Source organism: Callospermophilus lateralis, chromosome 11 (assembly GCF_048772815.1).
Source record: "Callospermophilus lateralis isolate mCalLat2 chromosome 11, mCalLat2.hap1, whole genome shotgun sequence".
NCBI classification, from domain to species: Eukaryota; Metazoa; Chordata; class Mammalia; order Rodentia; family Sciuridae; genus Callospermophilus; species Callospermophilus lateralis.
In genome coordinates this window covers 41,184,911-41,212,881 of record NC_135315.1, presented here as the reverse complement: position 1 = coordinate 41,212,881, position 27,971 = coordinate 41,184,911, and the positions used below count along the sequence as shown (strand labels likewise).

Sequence of the window (27,971 nt, the reverse complement as noted above, 5' to 3'; positions counted from 1 at the left end):
CCCACTCCCTGGGCAGGGACCTCCAGTTCCAGAGACTCCCGAGTGTCTCCAGACACATTTAATAAACCACGGTCTTCCCCACGTGTTGCCAGCAACCATTTTTATTCCTTCATTTTCCTTATTTTCCCCTGGGAAAGAGAGTTGGTGGAAGCCCAGGGGGATGGAATCAGGGTAGTTTCCTGGAGGGGTGGGGGGCTGAGCTGGGTGCCAGGTGAGAAGGAAAGAGGGTAAGGGTCAGAGAAGGGGGTGGGGCCGAGGAGGTCCGCTCACTGCAGGGAGTGCATAGCTCTGGCTGGGGACTGGAGTTGACCTGGGACAGGAATGTGCCACATTCAACACGGGCCTGGACTGGGTGCTCGGGAGACTCCGGAGCCTCCATCTCTGCTGAGGGGGGTGAACGCAGCTTCACCAGTTCTGAACACCCTCTGCTTGCATGGTAGCATCCGGGAGGCTGGGGCTGAGACAGGGGAGTGGAGATGATGAGGAAACTCAGCACCACATCCCAGCCCTGTCCTCAGGCCAGGGAGCCCACCTATGTCTGCACGTGGGTCAGCTGGACATCACCCGCCACTTCCAGGTTATTGATGGCCGGTAGGTTCTTCATGCGGTGGTGGTATTCAAACAGGTGTTGACCGTCCACAGCCACCTTGAGGCAGTGACCTTCACACAAGATCCATACCTGGACAGAGAAGCCCTGTCACTTCCATTTGGAAAATCAGCAGCCCTAAACGCAGGGCTTGAATCTCCTTCTTTCCCTCCTTCCTGCCTTGGCCATTAATAAGCCCCACCCCTGCATTCTGGCTACACGGAAATATCTGCTCCTCAATAAACACCCATGCGCTCTCCTTCCCTGGTACTTTAGCATATGCCCTTCCTGAGCATGGAATGCTGTTCCCACCCTGCACACCTTTGCCCCTGCCTGTCACCCTCCAGGACCCAAGCCTTCCCTGACCCACTCCCTGTCGAGCCACCTGCCTCCCCAGTCCACTCTCCAGTTGGGATGAGATGCTATCTTGGGCTATCTGTGTCCTCAGGGCTCGGGGCCTGGACTCCTGCAGCAGCCTCCTAACATTCTTTACAGCCGGAGGCCTCTCCCCGAGGCAGGCAGGGAACAAACCTCAAAACCTCATCACCCATGGCGATGGAGAGCACAGCCCCCTTGCTCTGCGCTGGTCACTGCCCTCAGCATGCACAGATCCCATCTCATTCCATTCTTACAGTTCTCTGATCTCTAGTATTATTACTCCATGTTTTAGATGAGGAAACTGAGACGCAGAGCGTTGTGTCACTTCCCCAGGGTCTCAGAGCTTACTAATTAAGCTTATTGTTCCTGGACTTGAAACACTCCAATGGCTTCTCATTGTATTAAAATCCAAGCCCCTTTCGTGGCCCACCAAGGCCCACACCAGTCATTTTCAACCCCGATTGCAGATGTATCACTTAGGGAGTGTCTTAAAAATACAGCGGCCCAGGCTGATGCCTCACTGGCCTGGGGTGGGGGCCCTGGCCTTGACTTGTCTCTCTAAGCTCTCTGAGTGAATCCACTGCAGAGTCAAGGTGGAGAAGGCCCACTCTGGGTGGTCAGGCCTCCAGCTAATCCGCACCTCTCTTGTCCTGGCTCTCCACCCCGCAGCCCTTGCCCTTGAGGCTCCAGATGGACCCCATTTGCCTCTGCGCAAGACACAGGCAGCTCCCCGCCATTCCCGCCCCGGCTCCCTCCAGCCTATGTTCAGTTTCCCTTTCTGTAAGGACCTGTCCCTTCTCTGCAGTGACCGGTTCATGACCGTTCCTTCTTCCTCCCCGATCTAGACTGTGAACTCCATGGGGGCAGGACCCTGTCTGACAGCTTGGTGGCTGCATCCACAGCAAGTGGGCTACTTCCTACAAGGTGGCCCCCATAAAGTGGTCAGCAAGTGATTGCAGGGTGAAGATGGGAGCAAATGAATCGTGCCTCATTCTTGGGTTCCGTTTGGCACAGATTGGCCGTGTGATCTGTGTCCTGCAAGTTTGTTTTGCCCATATGTGAAAAGCAGACACTGACACCTGCTATGTGTGTGTGTGGGGATGGTGATCATGGAAATAATAATAACCTGTTAACATTCTCTCTTCCTTGGGGTGCAGTCCTCATCCCTCAGGATTCAGCCCCCATGCTGTTCCAGGTACCCCCAGACTCCTCCACCTCTTCTCCTCTTGCACCCTGTGAACCCCTCCCTCTGAGCTCCAGGCCACTGCAACTTACTGAGAAGCTCATGCCTCGAGTGAAGGGCATTTTTCGGGGCAGGCTTCGCTCCTCATACCCCCAAGAGCTGTTGATCTGGGTGTTGCGGACCACAGCATTCTCATCAAAACGGGGGTTCATGTGGAAGGCGACGTCACTCCCGGAGCGCAGGTTAATGTGGAACCTGGGGTGGGGGGGGCAACTCACATGGACCCTCTCTGTCCACTGAACTCTGGGACCCAGCCCTTCCCCATAATCCCCAACTTGTCGGGAGCCAGAGAGATGGCCAGAGTGACCGTGGAGGGTCTCTCTCTTTCCTGATAGCCCTGGAGGCCCTGTCTTACCTCTTAGCACTTGGCAGGACAGTGCCCGACACCATGATGGACTTGGATGGGTACAGCCCCCCTGGGATGCTGGTGAAGAAAGGCATCGGCTGTTGGGAGGGTGGGGACAAGTCAGCCAGCAGCAGCAGCCAGAGAGCCACACCTGCCCCTGAGAATCCTGTACTAACTTCCACAGATGTGTCCCATCAGCCAAGTCTGGAACTCTGCCTGTGAGCAGGACATCTTCCAGAAGGAGCCCTAGGACATCTTTACCTGGCTCAGTCAAGCCAAAGGAAAACTTTCCTGCATTCCCCAAGGCAGTGGGCTTAAAATGTCACAGAAGGAACTTTGGCCAACACCAAAGGATTCTCGGGGTGGAAAAAGGAAAGTCCTAATTTGCTCACTTGAAGAGACCACTTCAGAGTTGAGGACTCCTTTGGACAGTCTTCTAATTTATGTGGATGCTTTTAAAATCAGCTTGACAATGGACTGCCTTGAATTATGCAAGTCAGAGGACCATCCCCAGGGGCCCTGCCCTGCCTCCCTGCCCCTCACAAATGAAATCTCCTGCCTCCTCCGAAAACCTACTCACATAGGTTGGGTTGGGGAACACCATAGGTGGCATTGCAGGATTCTGTTGAAGAGAGACCAGAAAATTCAATGTGGAAACACATGTGCAAACACACACACACACATACACATACACACACTCTAGAGTACGCTCCAGTGGGAGACTGAGTTGTGAGGGCTCAGCCCTTGGATTCTGCCACATGCCTTCCATCAGCCCTCCTGAAACTTCCTGGTGTGTTCCTGGACCCAACATGGACACCTCTCTCTCAGCACCTCCACAGAAGCCCCACTCAATCCAGGCCCCCACCTGATTTGCAATGGCAGGAGGAGGAGAAAGGTCAAGACTGTGATCAGCAGTGACATTGCAGGGACTTGTCCTCGGGATCCAAGTCTAGGAACCTCACATCCAGGATTTGGGGCCACCATGCTTCCCTCTCTTGGTAGCAGAAGGAACCATTTCTCTGCTGGTCCCTAGCAGACCTGCTTATTTGAAGATTGTTCCAGAATCTCCACTGTCCCAAGGAGAGTTTTAGCTGGACATCTCCTGACCCGGGGGGGGGGTGCTCAGCCCCATCTGTCCCCATCCTCCTTGATAAACCACTTTAGGACTTGCTAAACCAGTGCTGGGACTCTAGGGAATTCTGTTGGTGCTCAAGAGGGAAGCCATGGGGCTAGGAGCTGAAAAGGAACTTTTAGACTTACAGGGAACATCTGTCCTGGGGTGCTGTGCATCGTGTGGATAATAGTTTGAGTCTGGAAGAAAGAAACCAAGTCTCAACCAGCTCCCAGCTCCCACTAGCATGAATGCTACCACCTGCCACCAGTGGACACACACACATAAACACACACACACACACACACACACACACACACACACTATGACGAGAGTTAACCTTGAGCTGTAACCAAGGTTCAGAGAGGGTGGAGAGAGTTGTTTCTAAGCTCAAGGGAATGCGGGGGACCAAAGGTTAGAGCTCCAGAGAAGAGACACGTCTGCCCCAGCCCCACTTTCCTCTCTGGGAATTTCCGTCTGCACAGCTGTACTTTGCAAGCAAGAGAGGGGAATGTGGGGCCTCTGCAGACAAGTGGCCATTCAGGTGGTTCCCTGTTGCATGGGGCCAACCAGCCACACCCCCAGGTCCCTCCACCACACACCAGAGGCCAGGCAGGTGGTCCGTGGGACTGGCCTTAGCGGCCCACTTTCTTATGAGAGACATCAATGCCTGGCCATGCCTCCTTCCTTTAACCCACAGGAAGAACCAAAATGAAGAGGACCAGAAGAGAGAGAGGCTGACTTACCATGGGAGCCGGGTTGGGAGGCCAAATGCCTGGAGGCTGAGAAGACAAGAAAACTCAAAATGATGGCTGGTTCCAGGTGGAGGAGGCATGGCTACCTACCTCCAGGTGGGCTTCTTGTGGTCAGAAATGACTTCCCTGACACTCACCTCCCTCCTCCTCCCTTCCTAAGCCTGCAGCATCAGATTCTCACTCCCAAGTGCACAGGTCTCAGGACTGGGGAGGAGGATTGTGCCCTTGGCTACCCCAGATGAGTCCAACACAGGCCATATTGCTTCCCTGAATCCCCAGAGGCAACAGCCCGATGCCCTATTCCACCCATCAGGTGAAAACCAGCGTTCACCAGAGGCCCCATTGTGAGCCGAGCACTGGGCTTCTCATTTTCCAGTAAGGGAGACATCTTTAGCTTCTACTTCACTGGCGGGGCCTGGAGGCTCAGAAAGGCAAAGCAGCTTGCCCAGGCCGGCCCAGGAAGCAAGTGAGAAAATCCAAAATGGCACCCAATCTGTCTGACTGGATCCACCATACCCTATATCCTCCCCAGGTCAGGGCCAAATCTGGAGGGCTCTGCAAAGGTTTCCAGGAGCTGGGCCAGTCCTGGGATTGGTGTGATGGGAGGCAATTAGTGTGACGTCCATGTCATCATGGGCCATGCGGAGCCTGGGTAGTCAGAGCGCTCTCCCCATCCCCACTGCTCTGGTAGCCAGGGGAAGGGCTGCCTTCCTGTCCCCGATCCTGCCCCTCCCAGAAGGCCACTCTGGCCCTGGCTTGCTTCCTCCTCTACTTGGCTGTGGAAACCAGAGCCCATATTCATTTCTTGGGTCCCTGCTTTGTGCCAGACACTGTGCAAGGTGACGGTGTCCAAATAATGGTGCCACAGTGCCAGCGCTCCAGGGGCTTGTGGGCACGGGGGGGGGGCAGCAGAGTGACAGGGACAGACACATAAGCGTGGTTATAATAGGACATGGTGACTGCATGGCACAGATATGGACAAAGTTCATGGGGACACAGAGGGGAGCGTCTGGCAGCCTTCCTGACGGGAGAAACTCCCTGGAGGAGTGACATCTAAGCAGAGCATCACTGTGCGGTGAGAGGCTTGCCAGGGGTGAGATGGGCACATGGTGGCTTCAGCTCTGGGGACAGCAGGGGCAAAAGCATGGTGGCCTGAGAGGCCTCGAGGGAACAGCAGAGGCGGCATGCTCTTTATGAGTGGGCCGGGCTGGAAGGCAGGAAGGTGGGCGGAGGCAGATCTGGGGACATTCTGTTGTGCTCCTCTGGGGACCTGGGGCTTCCTTCAGAAGGGCCTAGGCTTAGACCTGGACGGGTGTGCTCATGGGAAGGGATTGCACAGTGGGGCGTGAGGAGCCGGACCACGGCTGTCACAGTGAGGAGTCACCATGGTCTGGGCCATGGCAGAGGCTTTGGAGAGGGAGAGACATAGGAGAGCTGAGCATCAAGAAGGGGATAGGGACCCAGGACACTGCTCAGGTCCCCAGCTCTGGGCGCCTGGTGGAAGCAGACGGGGAATCCCCTAGCGGGTATGACAGGCTGGAGCGGCCTGTGGGCCCTCTGTCCTTCCTGCTGTCTGCTCAGCCTCCCGGCCTCCATCTTTAACTCACTTTTGGTTTGCGCCCCCTGTGTTTCGATGGGAAACAGACAGGCTGGGAGAAGTGCATGGTGGGAAAAGCCGGCTGGACTGGAGACCTCTGTTAAAACAAAAGGCACCACCGGTTGACTCGGAGCATCCATGGAGCCAAGGAAGAGAAGAAAGAGGTCGGGCAGGAGGAGCGGCCAGGCAGACACAGGACCCAGAAGCCAGCTCAGGACCAGGTGGCTCCAGGGCCAGGAAGGGGCTGCTGGGTGAGTAATGGCAGGTGGGCACTCTCCTTCCCTCTCCTTCTCTCGGTCTTTGCCATGCCAGGGAGGGAGGGGACGTGAGGGATGAAGTTCTGAGGGAAAGGAGCTCATGATTATTGAGGACCTACTGTGGGTCCAGAACACCCCAACCTTCCCATTTTTTCACATGATGTCTCCTCAGCTTTTAGATATTTTAAAACAGGAAGGGTCAAACCGACGACAAAGTGGACCTGACTTACACAGCGTCATGGAACCACACAACCCAGTGGCAATGATTATGTCCATTCTACAGATGAGGAACCACCAACCAGTGGCCGTAACTATGTCCTTTCAAGGCTGGGAGAGGTGACGTTGGTCCCCCCCACAGACGGTGAGAATGGCAACAGCTGGGGATTTGAACGGGATTCTGCCTGGTTCCCAAACTTGGGCTCTTTCTGGAACCACCTGGTCTGCGAACCAAGGTGGAAACAGAGAGCGACAGTCAGAGGGGAGGCCGAGGGGTCTGGGAGACCAAGGCAGGAGCTTCAGACAGAGACAGCAACACAAGGATGGCAGAGTGACAGAGGAGGCGGGGAAGACAACGATCAAGATTAGTTAGTACCAGTGTGATTCTGCAACCTGTATAATCAGAAAAATGAGAAATTATACCCCAACTGATTCAAATGTAGGAATTGCCAAGATCATTGTAATGTCATGTGTAGCTAATTAAAAAATAAAATAAAATAAAAAAGAAAAGAAAAGAAAAAATAAAATAAATCTCTTTTCTTCATAAGTATAAAAAAAAAAAAAAAGATTGGTTAGTTCCCAACCAATGTGTCCCCAAAGCCACCTGCAGAGGAGATTGATTGGCTGGTAACTTTGGGCCACAGAGTCTAGACACAGCCAGCCTGGACCCTGGGCCCCAGCCCTGGGACAGGGGCCTAGGGTTCAGTCTCACCTGGAAGCTGATGTAGGAAAGCTGCAAAGGGCCAGTGACAGAGATGGTGTCCACACGATGGAAGGGCACGCGGTGTGCATACTGCACAAAGAAGTTCTTGTTCACCATCACCTGGCAAAGGAGACCGTGTTCCAGGAGAGGAGTCCTGGGCCAGGGCGGGAGCACGCCTGAGCTCCTGGAGCCCTGCTTCTGGAATCAAAGGCCTGAGCCTGGTTTTCACATTCAGCCCACCTCAGAGGGGGCATTGGGGACCCTCAGGGCTGCACCAGTGACAGGAACATGTGAGTCAAATGCCTCCAACCCCAAGCTCCCATTGGCTTTTTGTTCCTATAGGTTTTTTTTGTTTATTACTGTATCTTCGTTTTTCTGGTAACAGCTCACCTGGGGCAGCATCTAGGTATGCATAAAAATGCTCATGGAGAGCGGTGGGGGAGATGATCTAGGGTCACACACTAAGTAGGGAACCCCATGAAACATAGCACAGAAGAGGACAGTCTCACGCCAGCTGGGTCACTGCTCTGAGACCCAGAGACACTGCTCTGGCTGCAAAGGTCATTTGCAGGGACTTACAAAGCCACGTGGCTACTAGAACCTGGATAAAGTCTAGAACAAGGTACCCCCCCCCCAAAAAAAGAGATGTTTCCAGAAGTGGAGGAATGGCTACAGCAGGGGAATGGGATCATCTTGAACTTAAAGACGTAAGAGCTCAAAAAAACCCCACCACGGTGATGTATCTAGTCCTTATTTTCACAGTAAAAGAAGCAACAGGTGCACCTGCAGGGGCAGGTGACTGCACGCATGGAGACTAGCAGCCACGGGTGACGATCTAGAAACCCACAGTCCCATGATCTGGGTAATGGTGTCACTCTGGCCTGATCTCAATCAATGTATTTAAAGACTGTTCACCCAGCCCGGAGGGACAGGGAGAGGGCTTCCCGCTCACCTTGAACTCTGAGCTCTCCACCTGGAAGCAGAGCTCAAAGGGCTTCCCCTTCTGGAAGGGCATTTGCATCTTTCTCTCCTCGGGCCCCCAGCGTCCATTCTGCTTGGTGTTGCAAACCACATACCCTCCCTCTTCAAACCGAGGATTGAAGTGGAGAGCAATGTTTTGGTCACTGAAGCCAGTCTGCAAGTTCACAGCAAACCTAGGCAGAGGGAAACCAAAGAGTCTTCCGTAGCATGGTTACTGCCAACATCAGAATGGAAGGGCCTGGCACCACGGGCTTCTTTGCATAGAACCTGCACAGCTTACATGAATTTGTTGGCATCTTTTTCTGTTGCTATTGTTCATCTCATTTGGACCTAATGTGTTTTCATGCAATTATTGTATGTTGCCCTTCCAGCGTGATTTTCTAAAAACATGTAAGTAGAAAAAGGGGTAAGGAAAGAGTTAGCATTAGCCACAAGAAGCCTGGGTCTTGGGAACTAATTACAAATGGATGTCAAAGATGGTAACCATGAAGCATGTGACTTAGTGCCAAGTGAACGCTCGCAGGGGTCAGTGTTGGAAGCCAGCCCCCACCTGCCCAACTGGGAAAGAAAAGAACAAATTTGAAGATCATTTGAAATCAGTGGCCATATACCTACAAAGAGAATGTCTAAAAGGGAAAGTGTGGGATAAATACCAGCTCACCAGCATAAAAACGTCACTGTGCGGAGTTTTGTGAAGTCTGGTGCTCACTGCATGTTGGTGCGTGTTGGAGTGGACGTGGTGACCCTGAAGTCAAGTGAGGTTGGACTCAGACCCCTGACACTGCCCTCAGGTTGCCACACTCAGGACGAGATCCTGAGGGAGGTCATGTTCAGGGGGCCCCCAGTGCAAGCTCATCCCTCTCTTTGGGGAGGAAGCCCCTCACCATGGACACTTTCCCCTGGGACATGAGCCATTTAAGATGATGAGCCATTTCAAATCAAAGAACCTTCCAGGGCAGTGGGCTCCCAAAACGGGGGCTCGATAGATGTCTTCTCTGCTTTTCTCTGTTATATCTAGACCCTGAAACCAAGTTCAAGTCTCAAGTTCAAGATGGGGCATCTCCCTGCAGTCCAGCCTTCCCTGAGCTCTGTATGAACACGGCTTCTGCCTGCTTCATTGGCCACTCTGTTCTCCCACACAGACTTCAGGCCAGGGCCTTGGCTCTCCCTCCTCTCTGTCCCTCCCGGGGCCCAGCACTGCACCATGCCCCAGAGGCAGCCTTCTAACTTCCTATAGAGCCCACTCAATTTCTGTTGGAAAAGGGCATGTTCTGGAACATTCTGGCACCTTCTGGCCAGCTAAGCACGGATGTACTCCTTCAAGCCAGGTTGCTCTGTGAACTCTATGACAGCAGGGCCCAGAAAACAAGCCCAGTTCCCTGTTGGCCCCATCTCTAGCAGTGCTAAGAAGAAGGAAGAACCCGAGTTACAAAATTAAAGCCATTTCTCTTTGGATGGAGAATGCGGATTTTGAAATATCTCTGGATGTATTTCTCCCTTGGCAGCCCTCCAGCTTCATTCCTGTGTTTTGAAAATTCCTGCTCCAGGGAAGGGCGAGAGCAACATTTCCCAAGGGAGAGTCACAGAACTGGAGGGACAATGTCTTGTAGACAGGGTGGCGCAGTAGGAATTCCTTCTGGTGCGGGAGGTGGTCAGGCTGATGTGTGTGTGTGTGTGGGGGGGTGGGGGGTGGGAATTCAGGGTAGGTCCTGGATTGCCCTATTGGAGGGCTTTGAGTAAATCTCCTGCAGGATTTCCCAGGGCTCCTGGACAAGTTCCATGTCCACTGTGGCCATGTCCACCCTAGTTATGGGGGATGGCAGTAGTGGAGGAAGTCAATCAAATTCAGATTGCCAATCCAAGGCATCAGAGGGTGTGAAGAGGATCCACAAGGTCCTAGTGCCCCATGTAAGGTGATGACAGGGCCTCTGGGATTGAGACAGACAGCTGAGCCCCGAGGGGCTTGCCCAGGCACTGCGGACAGTGGCAGACAGCAGCTGTGGAGATCCCAACCAAACCTGTAAAACCACACACCTCAGTGCCACCCGGACAGTGTTGCTCAGTAGAGGTCAGCCAAGCCTGCATGGGGGTCAGAGACCCCCTGCGGCCTGAGAGGACATGTGAGCTCTTCCCTGTTTGCAGACAGCCCCCGCTTCACTGAGGAAGGTGGGAATCAGCATCTTGGCTGATTTTAGTATTTTCCAGAAAATGCTTTGAAAACCAAAGAGACAAAATGACTTTTGAATATGTCCACACATCTGCCAAAGAAGGGCTCCAAAGTAGACGGAGCCAGCAGGGGACAGAGGGAGTTCTGCTTTTGCAACTCTGGGCCCCTTTCCTCCTTGCTGAGTTCTCTGGGGACAGGGAGCCCTGCAGTCGATACCCGTGCTCAGTGGCGCTGGGAAGCATGGGCAGGGCCCAGCCCTTCACGCTCAGCACCCTGTGGCTGCTAAGGGAAGAGGCTGGAGACAACAGCAGCACCATCTGTATACCTGTTTTCAAAGGAGTGAAGAACGGTCCCCTGGATAGTGATCTGGAGTCCCTCCTGGAGACCTCCATGGATTGTCCCAGAAAAGGGGACCATCTGCAGGGAGAAGACATGGGATGTCAGTTGGTTGACACTCGCCTGGGTGTGAGAGCCCAGTGCTAGGGCCTGGGCATGTGGCTGTGAATGGGACAGGTGGGGTCCCAACCTCACAGATCTTAGGGTCCTGTGCAGAAGCAGATGCGACTCGGTTGGTTGCAGACATTCTGAGCCCTAAAAAGAGGAGACCACCTGAGTCTGAGGGGACATGATGGGCAGCCAACCTTGACAGTCTGAGAGGAAGTGACTACCCAGGAATCCGCCAGGGGGAGGGCCCTCCAGATGCAGAAGCAGCCGAGGGAAGCTTACTGAGCTCCCTTTGGCACAGTGTCCTCCTCAGTGACATAGAGATAACCCCTGCCCTTGCTAAGGCAGCTTGGTGGATGACTGTGGAGAACATGGCACATAGTAGGTGCCTCTCTGCTACCCTCCTCCTCTCCCTGCCTTGCTCTCTCTGGGCACAGTCCCCACACTGGTGACTTCCCAACTTTCCAAGCACACTTCTGGATGCCTGTTGTCCACCCGCATTAGTGCGTAGTTCTGTGTCCTGGGTGGTTTTCCTACTGTCTTCTCTACACCTCCTTTAGGTCAATTTCCTGTAAGAATTCAGTGTTTCCCAGAGCAGGGGCAGTGATGTGCACGAGCCAGATGACCAGGTAGGACCAGTAGGGAGCAGTGGAGACTGAGGCATGGGGACCTCACACCCTTACCAGATGTGACAGCATCCCCTCAGCTCTAACCCATGAATTCCACCTAGGCTCAGTGTTAGCAGTTTCCAAATTAAAGAGTAACCCAGAAATGTAGATTTGTTATTATCTTTGGAGTAAACATTTTCATTTCTGGGGAAAAAAATATTCTCCAAAAAGGGTGCATCCGATCCTCTATGGTGGAGATACAGGATGAAGTATTCGCAATGCAATGTTGTATCTGAACTGGCTCCAGAGGAGTCCAAGGGTGGAAAGGGAAGTGGGCCAAGGTTGGGAGGAGGTGAGGCAGGGCCAAAGTCCATCAGCCCTGGGGCTGGGCAAGGGGGGGGGGGGTTCTCTGTGACCTGTTTTCTCCGGGGATTTCAAAAGCACCACTGCCAAGTCCAGCCCACGGCTACTTCTCGCCTGTGTCCTGAAGGCATATGACACTGTGGAACCTACAGAAGCCTATCCACACTCTGGGGCACGGCAGGGCCTGGACCTCAGGCAGAAGCTGCTGTCGGTAGACCTCTCAGGGAAGTGTCTCTTGTTGCCACTCAGGATGGGTCTGAACTCACATTAAATCCTTTAGTGACCTTGAGAAATTTACTGCTTCTCTTGGCCTCTGAGTTCACCCCTGCCCATGTCCATGGTCTGGGGGAAGTAGAGTCAGCCAGATAGAATTATGGACCAGCGTGACATAAACTGACTTGAAGGACATTGAGTTCAGAGTATTGGAAACCTCTCCCCTGTTTGTTGAAGCCCGACATTCTCATCAGAGCCTTTTATGCTATCAAAAGAGATAACGCTTTAAACACGCCAAAGCTGGGAAGCCTGCACCCTTCACAGAAGTTTATTCACACTGAGGCACAAGAACAGAAAGCTATCAGGTGTGGTGGTGCAAGCCTGTAATCCCAGTGGCCCAGAAGGCTGAGGTGGGAGGATCTCAAGTTGGAGGCCAGCCTCAGCAACTTAGGGAGATCCTGTGTCCAAAGAGAGAGCTCAGTGTTAGAGCACTTTCCTAGCATGAGAGGCCCTGGATTAAATTCCCAGTACTAGGAAGGAAAGAAAAGAAAAAAGAAAAAGGAACAGAAAGCAAGGTATGATGGCTCTGAAGTGCTCAGATCTTATAGAAACTCTGGAAGGAGGAAGAAGGGTACAGGTGATGGGGCAGGACAGAGAACCTTCATCTCTCAGGCAACAGTGTCTTAAAAAAAAAAGTTTTCTGAGATTTCAAAATGTTTTAAATGGTTGTCCCCAAATTCTGAAAAATAAGATTGTTCTGGGTGTCGCTAATTACAAGCAAAATTCGTCATTTCCTCATTATAACAGCAAAGGATGGGAGACAGCCTAAAAACGCAAGGGGAAAAAGAGGTGAAGTGAATGATACTGTTTCCAAATGATGGATTCAATGTGGCCTTAGAGAGAAAAGGGAGGGAAGTTTCAACACGGATACGCAATGACGCCACTTGTGTAAAAAGTGGGTGCGGGGACTGTGTGCATGTGTAGACTTATTACAGATAAAGTATCTCTAAAAGAATTCAGGAGGACCTGATAACGCTGGTGGACTGCAAGATATCGAGTACTGAGGAAGGTACTGAGGGCAGAATGACCCCTCACCCCCACCCTTGGAAAAGTCCATAGTCCCTGGAACCGTGATTATGTTACCTGAAGTGGCAAAAGGAACTCTGCAGGTGTGATTAAGTTAAGGATCTTAAGATGGGGAAAGTATTCTGGACAGAGTGTCCCTAAGTTGCAGAGTCTGGCTTCAAACTTGAGATCCTCCTGCCTCAGCTTCCCAAATCACGGGGATTATGGCTTATTTAATGTAATTGAATTTTTATTTTTTTGTGGTGCTGGGGATTGAACCCAGAGCCTTGCACATGTTAAGCAAGCATTCTACCACTGAACCCCACTCCCCAGCTCCAAAACTGCAGGCTTTACAGATGGAAGCAGGAGCCGTGAGCACGCCACAGCATGCAGGCTGTCAGAGAACAGATGCTGTGTTGTGAGGCCGCGCCAGGTGAGGCTCCTATGGAATTTGGACCTGTATGTGAGGGAGGGCTCTGAGCAGGACCCACTTTTGATTCTGCTGAAGGGAGGATGGCATCTTGCACTGGGTTTATGGCCTCTGGCCTTGGCTCCTTCCCCAGCTCCCTGTGCCAGAAGTTGTGATATTGAGCAAGTCACTCTGCCTGTCTGGGCCCCAGTCCCTCCTCAGACTATAACACAGTGCTAATAATGTAGCCTGGCAGTGTTGGGGAGAGGGTGGCATGCGATGCCATGAGGAAAGCCCCTGTCTCGTGCTCAGCCTTGGTAATACAGCTGTTTGCATCAGGACAAATCCCTCCACTGGCTCTGATCTTGCTCTGAGCTCTTGCTTGTACCTGGAGGCTGAGATTTTTCCCTCCTCTGCCTGGAGGTCCAGAAAGCAGAGCTGGACCTGAGAGACCAAAGTGTGGTCAGCCTCCTGCCACTGGCCGGCCCAGCGTCACCAGAGTACACCCCATCCTGGCACCAGCGGTACGGCTACCACTACACCTGCCTGAGGTTACTCAGCAACAAGAGGCTTTTAGCCCAGGGCCCTGAGACCTCAGAAGCTCTCGAGTCCTGCTGGTAGCTGGCCATTCAGGCCTATGTTGTCCCCTTGTTAATGCCACTTTTAAGGATGAAGAAACTGAGGCACAGAAAGTTTCAGTAACTTGCCCAAAGCCGCACAGCTGGTCAATGTCAGAGCTGGGATTTGAACCCCAGAACTCATGCTTCCCCACACAGGCTGCTGATGAAAAAGCACAGGACATCCTTATTGCTGGCCTCACAGCCGGGCCTGCCTGTCCGTGGCTCTGGCTTCCTTCCTGGCCCTGGAGAAGGCTGCCTAGAAGCAGCAGGGCCTCACAGTGGGAGCCTTTCCTAGCGCCACAGTGGTCACTCGGCTCCTTCAGGAGTCAGCATTTGGAGGAAATGTGGCTCAGACTACCAGAGGTCAGCGGCCACCACGTGAGTGGGGAGTGCACACATCCTCTTTCTTGTCTGGACGTGCGCAGCCCAAGTCCTGTTTGAACTCTCCCTTGCCTGCAGGAGGATTTTCTTTCTCGTTTGATAGAAAACCAGAAAGTTTAGCTTCTACATCCACAGAAAATCTCAAAATCAGAATCATAAAATGTCAGCACTTAGGTCATTTCCAGTCTGATGGGGAATCAGCGAGAGGGTATAAGATGCTGTGGGGACCTGTTGTGACCCCGCAGCCCCCCCACAGAGGTGCTGTTTAGCCCCTCCACGCATGCCCCACCCCAGGAGCCCCACAGGGTGGCTGAGGGGTGATGGCAGCATTGGCAACTGACGGGGAGTTCAGGCCAGGCCTCAGGCCTCTGCTGCGGCAGGGTCAAGTATGAGGCCCACGCCACTAGACTACCCCTGGCACCTGTTCAACCCCCTCAACCCTGACACCTAGGGCGACCATAGGTGCTCCTGCTTCCCCAGCATTGGTCTCTCCCTCCTCTGAGAGCAAACCAAGACGCTGCTTTCTCCGCCACTTTGCATCTGGAGACATTTAGCAAGTGCCTCAACCTCTTGGAGCCTCAGTTTTTCCACATGTAAAGTGGGGATGATCAGCCTTCCAAGGCTCCCCACGGACAGGGGAAAGGTGTGGGAGGCAGCCCCTTGTCACCCACATGGACAGTCCCCACTCTGCCTCACCTCCAGGGCTGCCCTCTGAAGACATCCTGGACATGCCCTTACCTTGGGACCTCCGACTCAGTCCTCAGAGCACAGACCCCCTCGATGCCCCCTGACTCCTAACAGCACGAAACACTCCTAAAGCACCTACAGTGTGCCAGGAAGTGCTCAAATATGCTCCCTCACTCCGTGCTTACCCAGCCTTAGGATGGGGGCTGGAGGGTGATTCCCACTTCACAGATGGAAAAACTGAGGCCCTGAGATCACTCAGCTAGTGAGCGACCCATCCGGACAGGCCCTCTCCAGAGTCAGTGCTTTAACTACTGCGTGTGAGGGTGGCTACTCTCCCAGAAGCCTGCTGGCATCCCCATTCCCCAAACCATCATCCTTCTAGAAGCTACTAGGCCTGTCTAGCTCAAGCACCTCAGATGGAGCAGGCATCCAGCGGGAGCTCAGAGTGTCTGTCTGTCAAATGCATGGACCATGGTGATTGTCACCCGCTGGTCCCAAGAGGCACAGATGAGACTGGCATGGAATAGGAGCTCCATTGGGATGCCCCCACCTGGCATTTCTGCCTCTCTCCCCCACTGACCCACTCACCACCCCGCCGTTTCCCAGGCGATGGCAGCCAGCCCAGCTGGGGACAGCCCTGTGACAGTCCCCAGTACTCACCGGGCTGAGGTAGGGAGGCTGGACGCCACAGAAAGCCATTTCTCCACCACCTTGGTGGCCACCGCTGTCTTTCACGGCGGCTGGGCTGTCCTCTGCTCAGGCAGGACGTTACAAGGAAATAGAAACTAAAGCAGTTTGGCAGTTCTTCAACAGGGCGGAGCCAGAGGGAGCGGGTCTGCAGAAGGAAGGTAGGTGAGGGGGCGGGAGTCTGGGGTGGTGTGACAGGGCTGGGGCCTTCTGACAACTGAGGAAGCACAGAGACACCCCCCCCCCCCCAGCCGCCTTCAAATCCTGATTCTTGGAATCATTCCAGAAAGATATCAGAGATATCACTCAGAGTAACAGGCACGAGTTTACTAGAAGGGATAGGAAAGGGAGAAAGGGGACACTCTCAAGGGAGAGGTTGGGTCCCGTTCAGTTTTCCTGGGGATCCTGGGGACGTTTTCAGAGAACCCCACCCAGGTCCACCTCTTGACTTTTTTTTTTATTATTGGTTGTTCAAAACATTACAAAGCTCTTGACATATCATATTTCATACATTTGATTCAAGCGGATTATGAACTCCCATTTTTACCCCATATAGAGATTGCAGAATCACATCGGTTCCACATCCACATTTTTACCTACTGCCATACTAGTGTCTGTTGTATTCTGCTGCCTTTCCTATCCTCTACTGTCCCCCCTCCCCTCCCCTCCCATCTTCTCTCTCTACCCCATCTTCTGTAATTCATTTCTCTCCCTTGTTTTTTTTTTCTCCTTTCCCCTCACTTCCTCTTGTATGTAATTTTGACTGACAGCAGGATGACCTCAGACCTCTGAGTCCCCACGGTGCCTGACAACTGCAGGTCACTTTGGCCCCTGCTGACTGTTTCTCATTGGAACCTGTTTTTACAGATTTTATGGTTAGGGGGAATCATCCTTATCTCCCTGAGTTCTGGGATCTGGTCTGTGTAAGGGTCACTAAAGTCTCTGCTTCGGGGAAACTGGTGCTTCTCATATCTGCATTCGGGGCCTGCTAGTCCTGCAGGCCGTTTGCTGAAGAATGTGAGGAGCCCTGTGGCTTATTCTCCAGCCAGGGCGGCAGGAAAATGGCTTTTGAAAAAGAGAAAGCACACGGGGGCAGCACAGTGGGCCCAGTTTAGAGAATTATTCCCTTAGTCTCCTGTTCCCATGGCTCACACGTGGTCCGTCCCCATCACTGGGGACTTGGGGAGAAAAGGGGAGGTTCCAACCCTATGACCTTTCCCTCCTCTCTCCTCCAGGGCTCCAGCAGAGCCCAAGCCTATTTGGTTCATAGATTCCAAGTGACATGACGGAGAGTTTCTCCTTGACCTTGTCCGATAGCACGTGGTCATCTTCCCAAGCAAGATCCGTTTCCGTGTCCAGGGCTGCACAGGGGTAGTGATGGGAAGGTCTGTTTCAACCCTCCACACACACACAGACCAGCTGAGGCTCAGAGAGGCTCAGGATAGGCCCAAAGACACACAGCTCACTGAACTACTTGAGAATTCTTAGGCTATCCAAAAAGTATCTCTTTAAATTTGATTCCTTTGGTAAAAACGTAATTATGCAGGAAGAAGAGTTTTGCAAGAAAAATACCATGATGGACATTTTTATTCTAGATTCCCAAGAGCTTCCTGTCTCCCTCTATGAACTCGTCTTTCTTCTTTTCTTCCTATTTTTTCTCTACTTTTCCCTGGGTTTTGGAATGAGAAGAGAAGTCAGTCCTGCGCACCATAGAAACTTCCAAGCGATGCCGAAGGGGAGCGGGGGACATTTGAAACAAATGGCCTTTAATTGGCGTTAGCAACCAGGTAAGGGCAAGAGAACAGAACACAGGAGAGGCAGTGGGGGAGGGGAGCCATCTCCATAAACTTACCTGAAGTCCCTCAGGTCCCCGCCACACACCAGTGAGAAGGCTCGAGAAGGAAACGGGATGAGCAGTTAAAGCACCCGCTGGAAACCATCTCCAAGGCACCAGCGTTGAGAAGCACCCAATGGGAGGTGTCGGGTGAGGAGGGGGCCACCCTCGGGAATGCATTAATGTGGATTATGAAGGGCTGTGGCCCCAACTCCATCCCTTGTCCCCACTCTTGCCATTTCCCATCCTCCCACCTTCCACCTTCTTTCGAGAGATGATACAGCAAAAGGCCCTCACCCAATGCCAGCGCCTTGTACTCCCCAGTCTCCAGAGCACAGAGAGATAAATAGCCTCCATTGTTTATGAATCACCTGGTCTATGTGTTCTGTTATAGCGCCACGGAGGGACCAAGGCCCGGGTCCCACAGGCACTGAGTGGCAGAAGGTGCCTCAGGCCACATGTATGTTGGCACCTCTTTTCCTCCTTGAGTTCTACTGAGATGCACCAGAGTTTGCACAGACTGACTTCTAGGAGAGGGATGGTCCCATAGGCTGAAGGCATGTGTCCTCCCTGAGCCTTCCACCCCACGTGGCCCTGGAGTGATCAGAATTTTGAATGGATTTGAGGAGACAGCCCAGTGGGAGCAGAAAGGAAGGGAAAAAAAAGAACACACTAGGATCTTGTCACTTTAAGGCAATTGCCAACTGGTCACGATTTGGAACAACAACAACTGGAACTCTCACTTGGAGAGTGAAATCATTCAGCTCGGGAGAACTGCTTGGGTGTGACCCAGTCAAACGTCTACTTCTACGTCCCAGCTGTTCCACTCCTAAGTATATACCTAAGAGAACGGAGGACCTGCGTGACTGGTGAAGGTTCACAACGACTCCACCTATCTCAGTGCCAAACTGGATACAAGCCAAATGGTCCCCAACAGGAGAGAGGAGAGATGATGGTGGTGTCTGTCCAGTGGAATAACCCTCAAGCTCCAAAAAGTAGGTGGAGGGGAAAACCCCCCAGGAGGGGCACAGATGAGCCCTCTGATGGCTGCCTACATTCCAGACCTTATCTGGGTGGTGGCCCCACAGGCATTTCCATTCTTAAAACCTCAGCAAACCTGGTAAACGATATCTCAAGAAAAGTCTGTGGATGCTGGTGATGAGAATCACCCATTTCTCAGAAGTGAAGACTGAGCACCTGAGAAACACAGGGAGCTGGGTGTCCGAGGAAGTGGGGGTGTCCTGCCCCCTCTTAGATTTTCTTTGTTCTCGTTGCTCTGTCCTCCCCCCCCCCGCCCGCCATCTTGCATATGTGATGAGTGGCCAAAAAGTGGGCCAAAGGTGGAGTGATCCTGGGCAGGAAAGAGATCCTGGGGCCTTCATTCATTAACAGCCCCTGGTGAGGAGGAACAATTCCCTGGAGGAGAGGGATGAGTCCTGAAAGTATTAGCATTTCATTTTCTCTCCTGAACCAGCCCCCCATCTTTCTGACTCAATCATTTATGACCTACACTGATGGCCTTGTCCCCCACCCGCTTCACCATTAGAAGAAGAAACAAGAAATCTCCCAGAGCCTAAGAGAGGCCCAGAAAACAAATACCTTTGCAAAACCTTGTGCTTTGCAGGTGAGTCACAGTAACTGACCTCACTGGTGAGTCCAGTCCCCAAGGAGGGCCCCAGGGCGCTGCTCCAGGCAGCCTGGGGAGGGTCCACATGCCAGGGTGTTCTTAGACTGCTCAAGGCATCAGGGAGATGCCTTCCAGGCCAGAGGATTCTGACCCAGGCAGCTCCCCAGACTGCTGAGCCACAGTGCACTCCTGGGAAGCTCTGAGCTTGGTGAGTGGCAGCCCTCAGGGAGGCTCCTTCTCAGAGCTTGCTTCCAGGTCTTTGCCTGCAGCCCTGGCTTCTCAGCACTGTGGACTGACAGGTCTTTCAAACTGCAAATCTGACGTCTCACACCTACTAGGATGGCTACAGACAACAAACAGACAACAACAAACAGAACTCTTGGTGAGGGTGTGGAGAAACAGGAAGCTCCTGAACTGTGGGTGGGAATGTAAGAGGGTACAGCTTCTGTGGAAGACAGGAGGACGGTTCTTAGGAAAAAACTCCCAGCAACTTGGGAGGCTGGGGCAGGCTGATCGCAATTTAGGGAGGGCCTTCAGCAATTTAAAGACGCTGTCTTTAAATAAATAATGAAAAGGGCTGGGGATGTGACTCAGTCCTTTGTTAAGATCCCCGGGGGTTCAAAACCCAGTACCAAATTAAAAAAAAAAAAAAAATCAAGATGGTGTTATGCTCGAGTTCGGGATCCCCAAAACACCACCAGAGACCAAGATCCATGTAAGCAGCAAAGAGGCGTTTATTGCGAGCTAGCTCGGTCCTCCACGCACACAGCAACTGGTGACGCTGAGAGGCCCGGAGCCCAGGGTTTGCAGCAGTTTTATACACTCTTTGGGGAAGGCAGGGACTTCACATATAACATAGCATCTCTTAGCAAATCATCACACCCCGCGGGAAAACCATAAAACAACTCTTAACATTGATCAGCACAGTCACTGGAGGGAACAAGTTGGGTAAGGGTGATTGGTTAGTACAAGAGGGGGATTCGTTTGAACTGATTGGTTTAAGGCACAAGGGAGTACGCGCTGAACTACATGGTTTCCCAACATGTTATCAACCACCATAAACTACTGGGGGGTCATCTGGCATCCCAGGTATTTTCCTTGTCTCATGCTGATTGGTGGCTGCTAGGGGATTGCTATGGGTCCTCACCTAGCCTAACTGAGTCAGGGACACCTGGTGCAGCAGATCTCTCCTGTTATTTGTAGATATACAACTCAGCAGGGTGGATATGTGCCTAAGAGTGCTCTGTGGGTTTTTCCAAAGACAAGGGTCACGCCCTCTTCCTTGGACAGGCTTTGCTCTGAGGTAGAGGCTGGTTTCTCAAAAATGGAGTCACATCAGTTTCTCAATGGTAAATTTCATTATGTGTATTTTACTAAATTACACTTTTAAAAATGTGAGTCAGATGGTCTCAGACTGAGAATCTACCTGCCGGTCAGGCGTTGTCCCCCTTGGACCTTATTCGGGCACTTTCTGTCAGCCCTAATCTTAAGTGTGCCATGCAATTAAATTATGCATGTGTCTCTGTACATGTAAGAGATCAAAATAGCTGACCCCTGTAGTGACCCAGAGGGCCCCTTATGTCCCCTCCTGGTCAATGCTCCCTGGACTTATGCTCTCTGACGGGGAAGGCGCCTGGTGCAGAACACAATTCACTGAGTGAGATCCTGCCTGCTGCCTCTCTCCTGCCTTTCTTGTGTAAGCAGACAAATGTCAGGTGTCCCTGTCCCTTATGACTTAGATAAGATTGTCCCAAACTACACTTTACATCTTGAGAACACCCCTAGATATCACCTTGTCCCGGGCTTTGACTCTTGAGCCTGTTTACACTGAATTAAATTCTTCCTTTCAGCCTTTCCCCCTCCTGGGCTGCTGCCCGCCTGCCCCTGCCATGCTCCTAGGTGCTCCGTGTAGGGCTCCCCATTCTTCTGGAGGAGAGATCCCAAGCTATGCCATCACCCAGCCCCGGGGTCAGTCCTGAAGCATATTAGCCAAGACCAGGCTCTGGGTTCCATCCCGAGCACTGCAAAAGCAAACAAAGACCTGTACACTTAAGATCTGTGCTTTCCAATTCAACTGTAAAATACACCTTAGCTTTTTTTTAAAAAAAAAAATGGCTTAGAGAGGCTCAAGCATAATTCAAAATTTTAAAAAAGGAAGGCCCTGGTGTATGTGAGCAGATAATGAAGACAGAGACACCATCTATCACCAACCACAGACTATGCCATAAGAAGTCCCTGGGGCTGGGGCACCCAGTCCTGTAATCCCAGCTACTCAAGAGGCTGAGGCAGGAGGATCAAAGTTTGAGGCCAGCCTCAGCATCTTAGCAGTACCCTGTCTAAAAATAAAAGTTTTTTTTTTTTTTTTTTTTAAAAAAAAAAGGCTAGGATGTATCTCAGCGGCAGAGTGCACCTGGGTTCAATCCCTGTACCACCAATAAAAAAAAAAAAAAAAGAATTCCTCAAATCCTCCTGCAGCCTGGATGGGCCCCTTTCCAGCATCCAGACGGTCACCTCCCCCTGGGACTTCAGTGAAGAGTGTGGACATGCTCTGCAGAGAACCTCCTCCAGCTTCATGCTCTTCCCACTGCCTCTCTGAAGAACAGAATTCCTGGGTTTCCGCTCCCCAGCCCTGAGGCTCCTTTCTCCTCATTTCCTCTTGGCAAGGCCCACACCGGGTCACCTATGGGGAAATCGAAAGTCCGCCTGGGTTTCTGGGAGTGACTCCGGGTCACCCAGAGGAGTCAACTCCAGGTAGTCCTGTTCTTCCTGCACCTTGACAGCTGTGAGTCACTCTGTCCCACCCCCAAAATCAGAGACCCAACAGAATGGGAGGGAGGAGGAGGAGGGAGGACCCTTGGCTCTGAGAATAAAGGAGGCAGGACCCCTTAAGAGCAGAGACCCTGGCGAGGGCAGGGTCCAGGGCTGCTGGCTGTCCCCGCTGGCCTCCTCTGCCCTTCCCACTCCACCCTTCCCCCTCCCTCCAGCCTAACTCCCATCAGCAAGACAGATTAACAGGTCTTGGCCAGGAGGGCAGAGACTGATGTCCTCAGAGCTCAGGGCCCCTCCTGTGGGCATCAGCTATTTTCCGGGAACAGGGAGGGATGGATATGAGCAGATCAGACCCCAGCTGGGCACCAAGTCTCCAGTGAGCCCTCCTGCAAGTCTGCCAGCTGGGAATCGGGAAGACCCTCTAGCCTGGCAGGGCTCAAAGAGGAACAAGCTAAGAATCACCCATGATGTGGTGCCCTGGGACAGAGCTGGGAATCTGCATTTTCAACCAACATCCCATAGAGACCCAGGTTTGGGGGCCCCAAAGATGACAGATTTGGGGTGCATCTTAAAGAAAAAGAGTCTTAGTTTACAAAAATAGATGGCCACAGGGACATGTGGCTGGGGACTCTCTTGGGGCCACACAATTGGGAGTCCCCGTACCCACTCCTGTAACAGTGGCCCCCCGTTATGCTTCATGTTCCTTTCTCTTCCTCTCCCTGCTCCTCCCTTTCTTCCCCATTTTAGGCAGATTTATCTGTCCCTGAGTGCATCCCCCGCCCCCATAGGAACAAGGAATCCAGACTCTGGGGATGGCAGCAGATCTCAGAAATGACTGTCTCCCAAGTGATCAAGCGAATCACAGCTCCAGCAGAGGTAGCCTTTGAGTCACCTCTTTAAAAGCCCCCTGTTCCTGCAGATGGGCAGAATCCCAGCCTTTGGGACGGGAGTCCCCTGTGCTTCTCCTTTGCTAGTAAATCCATAAAGTTTCTTCTTCCTTTTTCTCAAAACCGTGTCCTCGTTATTGGAGTGGCATGGGGACAAGGACTCAGCTTTCAGCAACATCCCCACGAGTCCTCCTTAGGGCCCAGGGGGATTCTAATGCAAGAGGAAAGCCAAACTCCCTGGAGGAAACAGCTACTGTGCTGTGGCCACTCGCTGGGCGCACCCTTGGGGGCCAGGCTCTGAGCTCTGCTCTGAGGACTAGAGATCAGGTTGATGTTCTTTCCCTCCAGAGGGCTGTGAGCCATTAGGGTTGGTGGTTATGCAAATTAGGTTCAGTTATGCAAAGTGGGGAAGAGGGGGTTGTGGCGGCTGGGTGAACACAGGAAAGCTAATTCACACTCCAAGCCTCCCTTTCCCCATCTGTGAAATGGAGCTAATGACAGGCTTAACTTTATAAGGTCGCTGTGAGCAGGAAAGAAATGAGCTGATGCTTGACAGGCACGAAGAAGCTGGTGGAATGGTGGTCTGAGCGCTCCCTAGATTATGTCTACCTCCCGAGTTTAGCATGCCAGGGTGGAGCTGAGAAGAGGGGGCTTTGACTAGGACAGCCATGGATGAGGGATCAGACACAGAACAGGCAGATCTGGTGTGGCAGGGGGCATGCACGGGTGTCTCTGTGTGTCCTGAGTTCAGTGGGACTGCAGAGCAGGGGTTCACTTGATGCTTTGACTGTATCCTTTGTCGCTTTTTTTCTTTTTCCCAAATTTCCTCTCCGTGACTTTCTCCTCCTTGATCTTCTGTCTCTCCTCCCTAGTCTCATTTTTATCTGAATCACCTCTCTAAAAGCCCCCTGTTCCTGCGGCTGGGCAGAATCCCCAGCATCGCCCCCCCCTCCTTTATTGGGGAGTAAGGAGTACCAAGGATTGAACTCAGGGGTACTTGGCCACTGAACCACATCCCCAGCCCCTGTGTTTCTCCTTTGCCTACAAAGCAATAAACCTTTATATTTGTTCTCAAAACCGTGTTCTCATGACTGGATTGGCATCAGGGACAAGGACCGAGCTTCCAGCTTGGGGGAGGCGCTTGGCCAGACGGTGCTGGAGAGCCCGGGGCCCCCAATCTGGAAGCCCTCTGCACCAGGCCAAGCAGCTAACATCTTCTCCTGAGCACCGAGCAGAGTCAGAGGCCTGAGGTCACATGCTTTGTGTTTTAGAAGGATTCTTCAAGCAGCATAAAGGAGGACAGACTGGAAAAGTTGAGCCGAGAAGCAGGGGGCTGGGAGGTGGGAACTCAGCTTGACCTGGGTGGTGACATGGGGACAGAGAGGTTGGGTAACTGGCCACTGGTGTTATGGGAAGAGCTCTTAAACAAATTTTTATCATTCGTGATAAAGAACTGCACTAGAGCCGGCCAAGCTCATTTGACTTGGCCGAGACAGCAGGTGGTCTGATGTACAACCAGGTCCCAGCAGACATCCATCTGTGACAGCATCTCAAGCATCTCTAAGTTAATCCCTTCTCATTGGCCAGTCCCATCGGCCCTTCCTCGGTGTGCAAGTGGTTCTAAAATAGCTGAAATTAAACACAGGGAGCAGAGTGAGGTGGGATCTGTCCAGATGGCACCCATGTGTGGCTAGGGCAGACCCCATGGGGCTATTTGGGTCAAATCACTTTAAACATTTTTTTGTTGTTGTTTTAATGAAGAAAGACACATGAAATGGAAATAAAAGAGTGATTTCATGCACTCTTTGAAAAAGAAATGTTCAGAGAGAGGTGCGGTGGGCACACCTGTGATCCCGGTGACTCAGGAGGCTGAGGAAGGAGGATGGCACATTCAAGGCCAGCCTCAGCAACTTAGTGAGACCCTGTCTCAAAGAAATACAAAGTACCAGGGATGTAGCTCAGTGGTAAAGCATCCCAGGGTTCAATCTCCTGTACCACCAACAATAATTAAAATTTAAAAAGTTGAAAATATAATCTTCACAGAATTATTACAGGAGTCTGGCATTTTGTTCAAAGTATGAAATAAATGTTTTAAAGTACAGATTAATTAAAAAAACAGATTAAATAATAGCATTGGTGGTACACGGAATGGGAAGATTTGGAAATGTAATACATGATTGAAATACTAAAACCACGAGTTTAGGAAATCTGCCTTGTTTCAGTTTTCAGATGGGGACACCGAGGCACAGAAAGAGGAAGTGACTTTCTCAAGATTGGACAATTCAGGATCAGTTTTGGCAGCCGTTAACAGAAAAACATCCAATATGGAGATTGAGTTTTTCTCTCCAATGAAAAAGGCTGGAAATCAGTAACTTAGGACTGGGGAGGCGGCTTCACTACCACCCAGGACTCCAGCTCCTTTTAATTGCATCTGAACCGTCCTGAGTGTGTTACCTCATGAACTACAGTGGCTGCTGCAGTCTGAGTGAGCCATCACATCCACATTCCAGGCAGCAGAAAGGAGCACGAAGGGAGAAGCCAAAGGGCACTCCTCTCAGATCAGTCAGCTCCCCCTCTCCCAGTCAACTTCCCGGAGGCCCCAAGCACTTCTATCTCACTCCATTTCTAGAACTTAGTCATGGGACTACTCATATGGGCAAGGGAGACTGAAAAACAGTCTGTTCGTTGGGTCTGTTGCCACTCTAAACAAAATGGGGGTTCTGTTAGGGGCATTTCTAGGTTTTGTGGGTCCCCAAATTTTTATAATTTGGGTGACCCTCTTTAGAAAAAAAAATTGTACAAAATGGTGAATGCAAAACCGGATACTAAAGTGAATATTTATTTGAATAAGCAAAGAAATCAAAATAGGTTACACATCTTTCAAAAGTTGACCATACCCCAAGTATCCGACAACCCAGGAAAAAAACATGTTTTCTTCATGAATTGCTCACTACCACTTCTTTAGCTGCATACTCTGACTGCTTATTCAGGTATGGAGATCAGACCTCTTCTCTAGAGAGAAAATGGATCCTTCTTTGGGTGCTGGGTGCCGTAGGACGCCATCCTTCATGGCGATCATCTTTGATTCTGGACCCAGGTGAACTGGCACTGTGGGCAGGAGGCGTGTCCAGTAGGGGGTCCTAAGCCGACAGCTGGGGATAACTGGATTACTCTTAGAAGTGGCTGTGAACCCCACAAACATATCCCACTGCATTCTAAGAGAGGCACCTCCAACTCAACTCCCCCTTGACCCACACCAAAAACAAAAAAACCACTGGGGGGGGGACTTACACACCAAGTGACTGGGGCAGAAATACATGATGGGGGTGGGGACTAGTGGGGAGACAGCAGAGCTCTTTTAGCTCATTCAGAAGAGCTGGTGAGCCTGTGAACCCACTAAGGCGCCCTGAGGGGAGATTCGTCAACTTTCAGAGGAACTCAAGTAAGCCACAAAGAATCTGTCACAGCTGATGGCAGCTGGTGTTGTTTGCCCAGGGAGGTCACGCCTGTCCTGGGAGGCCACTCCTCCCTCCTTGTCACGGGTCCATCAGCTAATGCTCTTCTGTGTTCCTGCTCTCAGGGAGCAAAGATCCTCTGCTCCATAAACACTCCCCAGGAGAGGGCATTGATTCCACTCTGCTGAGCCCTGGGCACCGGGGATTCTGCAGCTGGTGCTTCTGTTTGGGCTTCCCCATCCCCACCGGCTGAGTAAGGGACAAACCTAGGAAGCAGAGGAGCACCCAGGCCCATGCAGGGCAGAACCTAGAGCACCAGGAGCAGCCCGGCTCCCCGTGTCCTCCGACCAGCAGCACCCTCGGCTTTGGTCAGTGAAGGGGCCGCCTGTGGCAATTGCCTGAGCAACCAGCAACCTGCTGCCCAGCTGCTGAGCCGCTGTCCTGGGGACAGATTCAAGTAGCTGCTGTCTTGATGATGATGATGATGATGATGATGATGATGATTCGGTACCAGGGATTGAACCAGAGGCACTTAACCACTGAGCCCCATCCCTGATGCCAGGGCTCTCTGCAGAGACTCCAGAGCTGGGTGTCCCAGGAAGTGGGAATGACCTGCCCCTTTTATACATTTTAGAGTTGCTTTGTTCTCTTGCTCTCCTCCTCCCCCCATCCAGTGTACATTTGTGACAAGCCACCCAAAAGGTGGGCAAGGACCCAAAAGGTGGAGTGATCCTGGGCTGGAAAGAAGAGAGGGGCCAGGAGACCTTCATTCATTAACAGCCCCTGGTCACCTGGGAGGCTGGTCACCTTGGCAACAGTGGGGGCGGGGCTTCCTGAAGGTATTAGCATTTCATTTCCTCCTGAATCAACCCCCATCTTTCTGACTCTATCCTTTATGACCTGTACTGACTGTAGTTTTTTGTCCCCTGGCCTCAATCCCAGCATCGCCCCCCCCCCTTTATTGGGGAGTAAGGAGTACCAAGGATTGAATTCAGGGGTACTTGGCCACTGAACCACATCCCCAGCCCTATTTTGTATCTTATTTAGAGACAGGGTCTCACTGAGTTGCTTAGTGCCTCGTCATTGCTGAGGCTGGCTTTGAACTCCTGATCCTCCTGCCTCAGCCTCCAGAGCTGCTGGAATTACAGGCCTGTGCCACCCTGCCTGGCACATTTTTGTCCAATTTTGTTATTGTTAAGATACAAATAATCCAAATGTATTCTGTCATGTATAACTAATTAGAACAAATAAAAAAGATACAAATAATATAAAAGTTACTGTCAGGTCTATGGAGGTGGCTCAGGAATAAAGCACCAAGCAACCCACGCGTGAAGGAACCACCGGATGGAGCTGCCTGTCAATCAGCGGGGTCTCCTGGCCAATCCTGGATCTTAGCCAACAACCCCGGACCAACCCCAGTAGGACAAGGGACTCTAAAAATGCCTTTTCCTGTCCCAAGCCCTCCTTCCTGCCCTAATCCCAATAAAATTCCAGTCCAGCCCTGGTGCGCTTCTCCCTGGACCCACTTTGCTGGTCTAAGGGTCCTGCCTGGGAGTGAAATCTCAATAAAGCCTCATTCAGT

General features: G+C 52.0%; 1 protein-coding gene across 2 annotated transcripts; it reads right to left on the bottom strand.

The window, feature by feature from the left end:
- Positions 1-99: 99 nt before the first annotated feature.
- Positions 100-15,891, bottom strand: Lgals9 (galectin 9). Of its 2 annotated transcripts, XM_076869193.1 has the most exons (12): positions 15,791-15,891; positions 10,666-10,757; positions 8,145-8,346; positions 7,202-7,312; positions 6,027-6,113; positions 4,411-4,446; positions 3,814-3,864; positions 3,134-3,175; positions 2,563-2,651; positions 2,240-2,402; positions 533-679; positions 100-457 (listed from the first exon to the last, which is right to left on the bottom strand). In XM_076869193.1, the coding sequence occupies exons 1-11, from the start codon at positions 15,827-15,829 to the stop codon at positions 533-535; spliced, it is 1,059 nt and encodes a 352-aa protein (XP_076725308.1). In that variant the 5' UTR covers positions 15,830-15,891; the 3' UTR covers positions 100-457. The 2 variants fall into 2 exon arrangements, with proteins under 2 accessions (XP_076725308.1, XP_076725309.1); XM_076869194.1 differs by lacking the exon at positions 6,027-6,113 and having other exon boundaries at positions 100-679.
- Between the last annotated feature and the right edge of the window lie 12,080 nt (positions 15,892-27,971).